Source organism: Eleutherodactylus coqui, chromosome 10 (genome assembly GCF_035609145.1).
Source record: "Eleutherodactylus coqui strain aEleCoq1 chromosome 10, aEleCoq1.hap1, whole genome shotgun sequence".
NCBI classification, from domain to species: domain Eukaryota; kingdom Metazoa; phylum Chordata; class Amphibia; order Anura; family Eleutherodactylidae; genus Eleutherodactylus; species Eleutherodactylus coqui.
The window spans coordinates 14361605-14375411 of record NC_089846.1 but is presented as its reverse complement, the minus strand read 5'-3'; the positions used below and the strand labels follow the sequence as shown (position 1 = coordinate 14375411).

Genomic DNA, 13807 nt, shown 5'->3' with positions numbered 1-13807 from the left:
AGCCAATCAGGAGGCTGGAATCGGCAATGGACCGCACAGAGCCCATGGTGCACCATGGGAGAAGACCCGCGGTGCACCATGGGAGAAAACCGCGGTGCATCCCTGGGAAAGGACCGGCGGCCATCTTAGGGAGAAGATTTTTATAAGTTCATATTTCATCACATCGGTGAGTAGCAAGCGGTTTAAAAACCGCTTTAAAGTGCTATTTTATGCCGGGGGGTGACAGGGGGAATGGGCTAATTTAAAATTTTGATGTTTTGCCTCGGGACAACCCCTTTAAGACATTTTTTGCTCGCACCTCAAACAAGCCAAAGAAGACATGCTAACTATTTTTTTATGATCTATATACCCTTGAAATACCAACATGGGTACTCGATCCATTTTCAGCAGACGCAAGAGAATTTTATTCTAGATTACAACAGCAGTTGATTGACTTGAAACACGATAGCGAAGCCCAAGCACTTTTCCAACAATGTGGCTATGAATGTTTTTGAGTGAAAGTGAAGAATTCTTATCCTATCCTGTGGCAGGAACTTAAGTTGCTCATGTTAGCTTTTCCCTCTACGTACTTAGTGGAGAGGGGCTTCAGTGTGGTTCAGCAGCTCCTGACAAAAGTGAGAAACAAACTTCAGATATGTGTAAGGGGCAACTTAAAACTGTGGTTGTCGAAGATAGAACCAGATATTGCAAAATTGGCGTCTGCTCATCAGGCCCAAGGCAGCCATTAATGACACAGATTGATATGACACATATCAAATGATATGATACTATCGATGATATTATTGCTTGCTTCCCCCCAAAAATTATCTTCTGCAATAAAACCTATTTATTATTGTATCCACAGTTAACCTGTTCTTCAATATTTAGCACCTACATTTTAGCAGCTAAAATTTAGCTGACTGAAATACTTCTTTGGCAATTTTTAGAGACATGTTTTCACAATTAATACTTATCTGTTAAACACTATCAAACCTTTAAAAAAAAATTTCAGTATTTTAATTTGCACTTTTAACTTTGTAAACAAATTAAACTTTCACTGGGTTTAAACTAGTAGGGCTTGGGGGTCGATGGCCACCATCCCAATACCTAAAGGGGGGCGCTGGGCTGAAAAAGGTTAAGAACCACTAGTCTAGACCACCTCCTTGGTCGCCCTCTGGTATTGCCGCTCATAACAGTTTGCACATATGATGTCAGGCTAGGCCAGTGAGAGTACCAGTACCGGCGCTCCTCCTTACTGTAGTTGCAGCATTCTTCCTAGACCTGATATAATAGTGTGGTTTGTGCCATTTTAATGCATTAATTCTTACAGTTGAATTACTGCAGATAATGGCTTGAGCCATCAGCACAGCCCTACAGGATGGTGGGATTCCAGTATCTGCCGGCTGAGGACAAAGAAGTTACACCAGTAAATTAGAGTCTTCGGGGTTCACATACTTTGTCTATAATCTTCCTTCCTATTATATAGAGCTGGACAGTTTTGAGCAGGGGTGGGCCCAGAGGAGGGAGGAGCCTCATACTATAGTTGAGCCCCTCCAATAGAAAAGCTCAGAACTTGCAAACACAATTGAGTGAGGGGAGATGTGAGGTTCGCTTACCTCCTAGGTCAGTGATGTATGGAGGACGAGACCCTACGGCGTAGTGAGTGAACGGACACAGTGACTACCAGTGTCTGACACATGTCATGCACGGAGCTGGGGACCTCGTTCAGGGTTGTCTTTCTTTAACCCTTTGAGAATTACAAGGAGCATTAAGCAGTTCAGGATTTTGTGCTGTGTCCTTTATAAGAGGCCTCCACCCTCAGCCGGTGCGGAGCCTCCCCTAAAGATCAGTAAATCACAATGGTCGGGGTGCTCTGCGGTCTCGGTGCCCCCCCTGCTTTCACACTGCGTCTGGTACTGCAGCACCGCTACACTCACGTCTAAGGGGTGCAGAAATAGAGCCTCGCCAAGCGAAAAGCTGGAAGGAAGATTAAGGGTTAACACACAATATTAGGCAGTAAATTGGAGTTTGTGTTTTGGAGTCCCTAAGACTGATGGCTGAATGGTAGTGTCTGGGCAGGTGCCCCTCTTGCCCTCCCTATAGTCCGGCCATGCATGCTCGGACACTCCAGATTACGCTGCAGGACGCAGGAGCCGCAGTATCGGATCAGAGGCAGATTACAGGAACGCAGTATTTATACAGGATGGACTTTATTATGTCTGCAAACCAACATAAAATACATCGTATGAAAATATAAGGTCACCCAATCACTGATCTCCTTCCGCAGGGGGCGGAGTCATTGGCGACACAGCGATATTAGTCTCAAACATCTTGCCACTCAGCTGTACGGAGACGTCCTCGGTGGGGTCGACCTTCACGGTGAATGTACTGGTGACTCTACCCCTGCCGGTGGTCTGTGTCACTGTGATCACGATCACCTCCTCCTTGTGTGTACCGATCGCCGGGATCAGCTCGTATTTAATGTTAGTTACATCGTTACTTAGTATTCCCGTTACCGGCTTGTACCCGTGCTCGTTCTCGGTGAAGTTGCAGCAGAATTCATAGGCCTTGTAACATTTTGGTTTTCTCCGTTTTAACTCTTCGTTGCTTTCATTCTCACAAGTGTAATGCTGGGAGTAATGGTCGATGCCGTCACGACAACACCGCTGGATTTTGGAGTCCTTGAATTTGCTGGCTGCGGACAAAGAAGTAACAGCGATAAATGATGTTAGAATATTTGTGTGCGTAATACGCAGAGAGTAGCGGCCTCTGATATCAGTCGGTTCATTTTAATTTCCTTTTTTTGTGTACACGAAAAAATAGGAACTGCTCTATGATTGTGTGCATTAGCACACCGAAGGACCAATAGAAGTCAATGGAGGTGCGCAAATGTGCACACAACGCACAAAAGAATGTGTTATCCCCCTGAACGCCACAGGGTATAAGTGTACATCCTTGCTGTGGGGTACTTATACCCTGTGGATGCCCTGTAGATGCCTCGAGATCAGAAGAGACTGATAGCCGTCCTACCGCTGCAACAGCGGGGATGCATAATGACAGTAACCACCGCTGTTAACCCCTTACATGCCATGATCTACATAGCGTGCTCTCTCTGTGGCGTCATCGGACCCCCGTGACGTAATCGTGGAGGGCCATTGGGTTGCCATGGCAACAGGACGCCGGCTACAGGCGTCCTGCTTTGCCATTGCCTGTGATCGCTATTACAAGCGATAAAACATTGCAGGACAGAAGTCCTGCAATACCTTACGATAGCGATCATAGCTGTTATGAATCAAATCACCTACAGGGATATAAAAAGTGTAAAAAAAATGATACAAATAGTGTAAAAAAAATCCCTTTTTTGCGCTTTTTTCCCCCCCTCTTAGTATAACCCCACCCACACACATGCATATTTGGTATTGTTGTATCCATAACAACTTGTACAATAAATTGAACACACTTTTTATCCTGCTGGGCAAAAAGCGTAACCCCCCCCATAAAAATACTTATTTTTTTCATTTTGCCTCCCAAAAAATGCAATATGGGCTTTTTCATACTAGCGTATATACTGATCTATTGACCTGTGTATATACGCCAGTCCATCTGAATAAATGCATTGAATTTAATGCATTCTATCAGATGACCGGCGTATATACACAGGTAAATAGATCCGTATATACGCTCGTGTAAAGGAGCCCTAAAAGTGATCAAAAAATGATTGTATGATCGTATGTACCCCAAAATAGTACCCAGAAAAACAACAGCTCAGCACACAAAAACAAGCCCTCACAGAGCTCCGTCCGTGGAAAAATAAAAAAAGCGATGGGACTTTGAACGTAACGATGTAAAAATAATTACAATTTCCCAAAAAAAAAGGGGGTTTGATTGTGCAAAAGTGGAAAAACCTAAAAAACAATGTAAATGTTTTTGGTATTGTTGTAATCGTACCAACCCGCCAAAAAAAAGGAATTGTGTCATTTATGCTGCATGATTGGCGCAGACAGATAGGTCCTAACTTATCTTTTCTCGCACATAGAAAAAACCCAGTGTGAGAAAGATATGGCAAGTAGAGATGAGCGAGCATACTCGCTAAGGCAAACTACTCGAGCGAGTAGTGCCTTATTCGATTACCTGCCCACTCGTCTCTAAAGATTCAGGTGCCGGTGGGGGAGAGCGGTGAGTTGCGGGAGTGAGCAGGGGGGAGAGAGTGAGAGTGAGATCTCCCCCCCGTTCCTCCCCGCTCTCCCCCGCCGCTCCCCGCCGGCACCCGAATCTTTAGAGACGAGCGGGCAGGTACTTGCATAAGGCACTACTTGCTCGAGTAGTTTGCCTTAGCGAGTATACTCACTCATCTCTAATGGCAAGTCCTGTCTTTGCTCGTGCAAAATTGCCACAGAAGTCTACTCAAGGGTAATGGTGCGAAATTGCGCAAAATGAAGAAAAAGAAAATAGATTCACCTTATTAGGCTAATTTCAGATGGGTGAGTGCGATATCGGGCCATAAATGAAGGATCAATATTGAGTTTGCCAACATACGATATCCCCACAGATGCGAAAGCGCTTTTATATCAATACCGCCTTGTATCACTTTGGGGACAGCCATGATGGAGGATCGCAGAGTTTCTCCCTTTGTTTTCAATGGAGAAACCTCGCATTGCACCACATACACCTAGCACGTGGTGCGATGCTGTCACCAGCCCCATTGGTAACAATGGGCAATGAGAGGGCAAGTGAAAAGATAGGACATGACGCAGTTTGTTTCCCACATCGCACTGCAGTGGCCTAGGTGGCCTAGTAGGTGGGAGAAGTCGGAAAGAGAGGGAGAGAAAAAAATGCAGATGTGTAGTCGGTGGAGGGGGACGTGTCAGCGTGCGCAACCGAGCTAGGCCCTTGCCGCGATTGCCAGGGGGAGATCAAAGAGCCACCGGTAACAATCATCTGAAGAACATCCATGTAGTCTTCTCTGCAATGGTGCGCCTCAAGCTCAGACGCCGCAAAGAGTCTTGGCGTCACGAACAGGATGAAACCTCTATGCCTTACAAGTTGGAAGGGAAAGTAAAAGACTTTCTTTGAATTTAACTTTGGATTCTACTGGCAACCTCACTTATGGACAAAATGTATGTTCACCAGATGCTCTACTGGATGAGGGAGAACTGTATGGCGTTACAGGGTGAAATGACTTTGACAGAGCTTGCTAATACGACTGAGAGTATAAGTACCAAGATGGACAGTCAAGATGGCGCCCAGCCATCCCCTTCTTCCCGCCATGAAAAGCCCGCCAAAGGTTCCCGCCACAAAAAGCCCACGAGCAGCAAGGAAAAAGTAGAGGGGAGGCAAGCCCCCATTGTGGAGCTGAATGTAGGCGGAGCCGGGGACCACCCATGGGAGGAATCCGGCACGTACTCAACAGAGACAGAGCAGTGTGCGAAGGGGAACGAGGTGGAAACTAACAATCAGCAGTGAGGACTCTCTGGAGATGGCTGTGAGCAAGATTTCTGAAGGTGTGCCAGCCGGCTATCCACCTGCCAGGACCTGTTTCTACTTTGGTGATGAACCGTATGTGCAGGAGCTGCTATGTTGTGTCAAGCCACTATCTGTCGCACCCATGATGGAGACTGAAGTAAATCTTATGGAGCCTGCCCTGCTAAAGGTTGCTATACCCAGCTGGGACCTGAGGTTGCATAATTCTGTGTGTTTCATTTGTTTTTTTTCCCCTGAGACTTTACAAGTTTACTTCTATGTGAAAAGAAAATTTAGCATTGAGATAAATGTATGATAGTTGGTGTAATATGATCCAGTCGTATAATAATATTTGCCGTATTCTCTATGTTGAAGTGTGGTGAGTGTTTTGTGAACAGTACGAGTGAAAGCAAATGTGGTAAGTTGCGGCAACGTTATAAGCACTAGCACAGAAGTGACGTTGGGAGAAAGTTATGAAATAGTCCAGAGGAAATGTTGCGGTGTAAATCTAAACTAATGTGATGTGGTAGCCTATCAAAAGATATCAATCCTAAATCCACTTGGAGAGTTATCAGTTCGAGATCCGGTGAACATTTTGTCTACTTCAGAGATTAGAGTCTCAGAGACACATCCCCATTTCTATCTGCTAATGTACTTTTAGTCTCGGCTAGGGGTGTTTACAATGCTCCCGTCACCTACCACAAGAGGAGGAAGTGAAGGTCATGCCACTTCCACCCATATCTTACCTAACCAGACACCCTTTTCTGTCTTCGTGTTGGAGCCAGTGTGTAATAATGTTTTGGGCTTTGGGGAGAAGAAAAATGTATGGGCCCCATAGCAAATGCTGAAGTATCCCGGGTTCCGCTCAGCTCAGCAGAAGAGGAAAAAAAGACTGGCCAGTCCTCATTTCAATATGTCCTATCATAAATAAAGTCTGACACTGGAAGTGGAATTCTGGGAAATCAAACAAGGATGGGTTACCGGGTTAGCTGGAGCCAAAAGGGGGAGATCATTGTAGTTCTGCAATGCCGACACCACATCTGGGTTAGAGTTGTTTCTAGTCTTCAGCTTGCTCTTTATTGGAGTTAGTAGATGCTTACTTTATTGGGTAGTTGGAAGTCTAAGGTAAATATGGTAGTACACTTGGCGATCCCTGCTCCGGACCTTTATTCCTTCTGTTTTCAGAGGACACCAGGGTCGGCTTCCTTTAAGTAGTGGGAAGCTGTAGTGGCCTAGAGTTGGGGTGTCTTTAGAGTAGGTGTATGTCTGTCTCACGTAAACTGTTTTGTGAATATATGTCTTATGCATGTGCTAATAAGTTGTCTTGTCGCCCTTCCATCCCCCTACTTAACCTGTGACTTGTGTTTAGTCTGACAAGGAGAGAGTAGGTGGGAGATGTCGGAGAGAGAGGGAGAGAAAAAAAAGCTGAGATGTAGCCGGTGGAGGAGGACGTGTCTGTGTGAGGCTGAAGCTGACTTATGCTTCTGCCTCAGCAGAGCCGTGGGTTTGTCTCACACTCCCTGAGACATACTAGCAACAGGAGTAGGACTGAAAGCAATATCTTGTAATAGTGTCAGCTGGGAAGAATAGCTGGGCATCAAGAGAAAGAGACAGGAGTGTTGAGGAGAATGCTGTGTCAGGAGAGTACCCCCGAGGATCATCTATTCAGATAACTTGGACTGAAGACACCTAGTAACGGGAAGGAAAAGTGCCTCCTAGAAGGGCGTGTGAGAGTGTGTGTAACAGAGATGAATCAGAAAGAAGCTTGCTAGAAGTGTTGTGTCTGAACTGTCATCTTGCTGTATTCTTGGAAAATCAAGGTTGGATTCATGAGTAAAGGAAAGCATGTATCTCCAGTTTTGAAAGTTAGCTTTGTGTGTGGACTCTATTATTTGTCAATGAGTAATTATCTATGGGAAACAAGGTACTGGCGTCACGTGACAACACAGTGGAGATTTATTGCCACCATCTACATTTTTCCTGTTCTATTTTTGCCTCTGTGCGTGACCAAGCTAGACCCCTGCCGCCATTGCCAGGGGGAGATCATAGAGCCACCTGTGGTCTCCTTTACAATGGCGCACCTCAAGCTCGGACGCTGCAGCACCAGAAAAAGTTGTTCATGTGTATGACCACATGAATGGGGTTCCTATTTGTGCTAGATTTGTGTGTACTTTTGGGGTTGAGATTTGTGTGTCTTGCGCGACTGCAATGCAAAAGTCTTGAGGAATTTTTTTTCAGCTATGTGAAAATGGCCTCAAGCTGTAATAGCAATAAAATTCAAAGGAAAGAGTATTGCATGTGTGAGCGTGACCTGGGCATGTGCGGGCAAAAATCGCAGTACTATACCCTTACACCCGCGCAACACCCTGATTATAGCTGTCTGCATACCTTGTTAATGCGCAAATACGCTGCAGCATATTTGCACATGACCGAGATTTGAAGAGGTAGATCTGCACGCATGTTTGCGCATATTACTATAGTTTTTGAACACACATGATCAGTTCACGTGCGCTTGCGACACACCCTTTCTGTGGAATATGAGGCTATTTAGTCAAATGAGGTCTAGATGTGTTCTTTTCCCTGCATTTTGCGCAGTCGCACATCCTTCCCCTTGCGTATTTGCGCACTTCCCATAGACTTCTATGAAACTATTGCTGTACAAAAGGAAGAAGATAGAGCAGGTCCTGCTTTTTTACTTGCGCACAAAATGCGCAAAACTCTCTTCCATCTTGTACGTTTCATTTTTTTGAAAAACAGGATCTACTGAAAAAAATCACCAGTATGAAATCAGCCGTAGGAATTCTTCACACGACCGTGTGCAGTGCAGGTATTTGCGCACGTTAAATCTGTGTGCGCTAAACACATAGAATAAAACCCATTGATTTCAATGGGTTCGTCCTCATAAGTGCGTTTTGCGTGCACATTTTTATGTTAAAAAGTAGGATCTGCTCTATTTCCTGCGTTTTGTGCAGCATAGAAGTCAATGGGAGGTGCGCAAATACACAAGGGGAAGCATGAAGCACTGCACAAAACGCAGGGAAAACAACACATCTGGACCTCATTAGGATAATTAGCCCTTTATTCCACGGAAAGGGTGTGTGTGAAGTGACTATGCGTGCGCAAAAGTACAGTAATATGTGCAGACGCAAATCTGCCTTTTCAAACCTTGCTCATGCCCCTTAACGCTATAGGATGTACAGTTACGTCCTGCAGCTTCGGGGTATGCACGAAGGGAGATTGCAGGGCGATCCCGCTCCATACAGTGTGGGTACTGGCTGTTTCCTACAGCCGCCACCCGCCCGCAACAGCTCTGATAAGCCGCGTGGCTCATCTGAGCTGTTAAACCTTTAAATGCCACAGTCAAGTCTTACAGCCACAGTTAAATCCCCGACCGATGTTCTAGGGTCCCATACAGCCCTCCGTGATAAGATCTTGGGTTGCCGTGCGGGTGTTATAGCAGCCGGGGGCCTTCTGACTGGTTGCTATGGGTAACAGCGTGCGGTCTCCCCGTTGTGGCGCGGTCACCCCTCATTTATTACACAGGACCCCGATGTCAGGAGTTAAAGCTGTAACGTACTCAGCTCCGCGGTTTGCTCCTCGGTAAGCACAGATCGCCGGCGTCTTCTCCGGATGGCGGTTTTATCTGGAACGAGAAACGTTTCACATTAGGATGAAATATCGCCAACATGTGATCCGCCGTGAGAAGCCGCCTGGATCTAATGTACCTCCACGTACAATACGGATGGGAATGCGGGCAGTGGGGTGCGGTTACTTAATGGGGGAGCAGCACAGAGGGTTTATGGAGGAATGTGCTGGATTGTGGGGGTCACAGACTGGGAGCTACATAGTGCAAGGAGCCGGGACCCCGCAGCACAGAGGGTTTCGGGGGAGGAACGTGCTGGATTGTGGGGGTCACAGACTGGGAGCTACATAGTGCAAGGAGCCGGGACCCCGCAGCACAGAGGGTTTCGGGGGAGGAACGTGCTGGATTGTGGGGGTCACAGACTGGGAGCTACATAGTGCAAGGAGTCAGGACCCCGCAGCACAGAGGGTTTCAGGAGGAGGTCTATATAAACCTAATCAATGCAGCGCTTCATGAACCAATCACAACCCTTGCATTGGTTCATCGAGCGCTGCATTGTGTGGTTTTCATGCAGTGCAATGCGACTTTTACAGTAGGAAGTCTTACTGTATAGGTGCGCAAAAAAATCGTGCCTATACTGCGCTAAAAATCATGTGAACGGGCAGCTGCTCACTGAGGCAGTTGCGCTTTAAAAAGTGCAGCTGCTCCAGGAGGAGAGAGAAAAGAAGCCCCGCATAGGGTAATAACCCATAGCCCCGCTCTGTTTCTCCCTGCTATGGGTTAATCCCCCATAGCCCCACTCTCTATCCCTGCTATGGGGAATTAACCCATAGCCCTGCCCTCACTCCCTGCTCTGGAGATCCGTGACGGATATCTCCATAGCGCAGAGAGAGTGAGCAGGGTTAGAGAGAGGGGCAGGGCTATAGGGCTTCTCACAGGGATTCCCCATAGCAAAGAGGGAGGGGTGCAGCTAGAGGGGCGGGGTAGAGGGTTAGTCCCACTAGCCTCACCCTCTCCTCCAATGGCCTCGGGGGAAGCCCTGTAACCCCACGTCCCTCTCTCTCGCCACTATAGGAAAATCCCTTGGGCAGAGAGGTGGAGGGAGTCCCCTACTGCCCCCTGCTGCTGAGGAATTGCCCAGCAGTGGGCCTGGAGCAGTAACTAGCTGCTTACAGTGGGACATTTAAAATGTGCTACCCAGAAGCACATTTTAAATATCCCCTGTAAATTCCTGTTAGTCCCCGCGGGGATTAAGGGAAACCTCGGTGCTTCCCCTCATATCCTTGGGGGCTAAATAGGAGTTTACAGCAGGACATTTAAAATGTGCTTCTGGGCAGAAGGTTTTAAATGTCCCGCTGTAAGCAGCGGGGAATTCCTTCCATCTGCAGAAATCCTCCTAATGAGATTACTAATCTCATTTTCCTGTGCAGGAGTTTCCATAGACTCCTGCTCCCATAGGAGTTTCCATAGACTCCTGCTCCCATAGGAGTTTCCATAGACTCCTGCTCCCATAGGAGTTTCCATAGACTCCTGCTCCCATAGGAGTTTCCATAGACTCCTGCTCCCATGGGAGTGCTTTCTACAGCCGTATCTGAAGAAGGGACTGCGTTAATTACTCATTGGAATATTTTTTTTTAAGGGTGGAGTCTTCACCTGTATGTCCACAACTTTTACACTCTTTCAGTCAATTTACTACACCCCGCTTCACACAGTTGGCATCAGTGGACAGGCAGCGTTTATCCTGTTTTTCATAAGGGTGGGGTCAGACGGCCGTTTGTGCAACTACGCTCTTCACTATACAGCGTAGCTGCCCATGAACAAGGTTTATTTGTCTTCTTCTGCCGTTCAAACTCTGCATCATAACTCAGGAGTTTGCAAAAAACAGCGGGAAGGTAGGTCCATAGTTAATACTATGTGCAGGAAAGACAGGGCAAGTCCCATCTTTTCTCGCTCATACAATTAAAGTGCAAGAATCACAATATTAAAAACAAAACCACTGAAATCAATGGTTACTAGAGATGAGCGAACGTGCTCGGCCACGCCCCTTTTTCGCCCGAGTACTGCGATTTTCGAGTACTTCCGTACTCGGGCAAAAAAATTCGGGTGGCGCCGTGGGTGAGTGGGGGGTTGCAGCGGGGAGTGGGGGGGAGAGGGAGAGAGAGAGGGCTCCCCCCTGTTCTCCGCTACTACCCCCACTCACCCCCCGGGCCCACGCCCCCCGGCCACCCCGAGTACTTTTCACCCGAGTACTGAAGTACTCGAAAATGGCGGTACTCGGGCAAAAAAGGGGCGTGGCCGAGCACGTTCGCTCATCTCTAATGGTTACATATTGTCTCCATATGCGTCCGTGATTATCACAGCAACTTAACGGGACTAAAACACGTTTGTCTGTTTAAGCCCTAAGGAAGTTTAATCTCTCTACATAGAGACAGTAGAAGCTGCACCCCTCTCTTTTTTCTTTACACCTAAGGCTGCCTGTTCACAGGTGTAGCGATATCCCGCGGCAGATCTCCACTGCCAGGGAGCCGCCGCCGGGGAGCAGGAGACAGCTGACGGTTCTTCACACTGACCCTATCTGACAGATAGGCTCACCGCGGTAAATCGTAGCATGCTGCGATTTGAATCCCGGGAGTGGAGAATCGCTATGATTCTCCGCTCGTGGGCAGGGGGGGCTGCACTTTCCATAGCAGTGCTATGAAAAGCTACAGACAGCGTGATTCACCGGCGATTTATTGCCGGCAGAATCACACCCGTGGACCTGCAGCCTAAGGGCGCCCACCCACTAGCGTTTTTTTACTGCGAAATTCGCAGCGTTTTTTTTTTCTGCAGGGGTCTTTGGGCTATGGGAGTTGTAAAGCTAAAATCGCGATTGCGCAAAATCGCGATTTCGTGGTAAATTGCGATTTTGCGCGATCGCGATTTTAACATTACAAGTCCCATAGACCCCCTGTAGAAAAAAAAAACGTGCGAATTTCGCAGTGAAAAAAAACGCTAGTGGGTGGGAGCCCTAATGCTTGTCTCCACTGAGGGGTCGTTACAGTGTATCAGAGCAGACAATCCCCTGGGAGGTGAACACATCTACACAGATCTCTGAGAGGATCACCGACGTTCAGATCTTACCGGGCTGATTTCTGGGGCTCTGGGTGGCGCCGGTCACCGGGATCCTCATCTCTTTCCTGAACGCTTCGGATTCCACCACCAGATCCACAAACTCTCCAGGGGAATCCTCCGCTGTAATCTACCACAGAGAGGAACCACAGTGAGATGAGGCACAAGCTCTAGGACCCCGCACATCCCCTCCACACTCACCGAGAGCGTCACCGATCCCTGGAAACGGTTCTCAGGAGTCAGCCGCAGCAGCGCCGAGGAGAACGTCGTTGTCTTATCCGGGTAACTCACTACAGAAACCTTCACGGGGAAACTCTCCAGCTGCTGGGACGCTCGGATGAAAACCGACTCCGGGACGCCGAGTCTCCATGTCTCCGGTGCAGTTACGTGGGGGCTGGACGAGAAAGAGGAAATCACGATACAACACGAGCGAGGTCTGTGTGGGGAAGACTGAACCCCGATATTAGGAAGATGTTTAAAAATACTGCCGATCAGCACACCCACTGCTGAAATGCTCCGTGCTGCTGGGACCCTGCTTCTTCAACTATGTAATAGTCTGTGACCTCCTCCAAGATCTGCATACTCATTACCTGACATCCTCTGTACTGCTGGTGGACCCTGCCTCTTCCACTGTGGGGCCTTCTGCAAAATCGGTGCAAAATCCTGAATTACTCTGTGCTGCTGGGATCCTGCTTCTTCCGTTATGTAACTGTCTGTAACCTTCCACAGAATCAAAACACTTCTCTATTGAAATTCTCTGTGCTGTTAGGAACCTACTCAAAATAGTGCTCTGCTGAAATACTCTGTACTGCAGGAGGATCCTGCTCCTTCCAGTATGTAATTCTCAGTCTGTGACCTCCTAAAATCAGCACATTCCCCTCCTGAAACCCTCTGTGCCCCCCGCCTGTCCTCTTCTCACATCCTGGCACTGCCCCGTTTCACTTACACCAGCCTGCGTCCCCATGCTTTCCCGTAAAGCAGGAGCAGCAGCGCGGTCTGCAGGAGGATCATCTCCGGAGCAGCTACAACTAGTGCGGGAGAGAAGGAGGATGGGGAGATTTCTGGGCAGGGTTCACATTTATACTGGAGCCAAGTCATCAAGGAAAGACATTGCGTTATGTAAGATTTCTGGTGAAGAATAAGTGTAATCTGTGAGTATACGGGGAACAGCGACTGTGAACATGTAGCAGCAGGGAAATCCGGCAGATGACGTTATATAGCTGTGAGCATTTTTGCTTCCTGGAATGTTCGGTGACTTCAGGACAAGTAAGAACTCCGGGACACTAGAAGAATGTATCTCCAAATACATACAGCTAAGAAGTTACCTCATCACTATGCATTAGTAAGACAGACTGACCCTTGTAGGGATGGGATGACAACCACCTTCCCTCATACTTGATGACAGCCTTCAGCTTACTGCTGAGCAAACCAAGCCGGTGTGATTGTTCTCAGTAAGAGAAACCAAGTAATCCTATATATACGATACCTTTTAATGGCTAACAAAAATACATGATGTTATAGCCGAGGTCCAAGTCACAGCGTCACAGAAGATCATACTGAAGGGCAACTTCAAGTCACAGCGTCACAGAAGATCATACTGAAGGGCAACTTCAAGTCACAGCGTCACAGAAGATCATACTGAAGGGCAACTTCAAGTCACAGCGTCACAGAAGATCA

At 47.5% G+C, this 13807-nt stretch overlaps 1 protein-coding gene across 1 annotated transcript; it reads right to left on the bottom strand.

The window, feature by feature from the left end:
- Positions 1 to 2168: 2168 nt before the first annotated feature.
- LOC136580074 (uncharacterized) lies at positions 2169 to 13243 on the bottom strand. Its single transcript, XM_066580304.1, has 5 exons — positions 13077 to 13243; positions 12332 to 12524; positions 12143 to 12260; positions 9017 to 9082; positions 2169 to 2674 (listed from the first exon to the last, which is right to left on the bottom strand). Exons 1-5 carry the CDS (start codon positions 13226 to 13228, stop codon positions 2247 to 2249), a joined length of 957 nt encoding a protein of 318 aa, XP_066436401.1. The 5' UTR covers positions 13229 to 13243; the 3' UTR covers positions 2169 to 2246.
- Positions 13244 to 13807: the final 564 nt, after the last annotated feature.

Excerpts from the sequence above, each read along its gene's own strand:
- LOC136580074 (XM_066580304.1), bottom strand. The coding sequence starts at position 13,228 with ATGACTTGGCTCCAGTATAAATGTGAACCCTGCCCAGAAATCTCCCCA. Across the intron at positions 12,525-13,076 it reads GCATGGGGACGCAGGCTGGT|CCCCCACGTAACTGCACCGG; the intron begins GTAAGTGAAACG and ends TTTCTCGTCCAG. Across the intron at positions 9,083-12,142 it reads GAGCCCCAGAAATCAGCCCG|ATAAAACCGCCATCCGGAGA; the intron begins GTAAGATCTGAA and ends TTCTCGTTCCAG.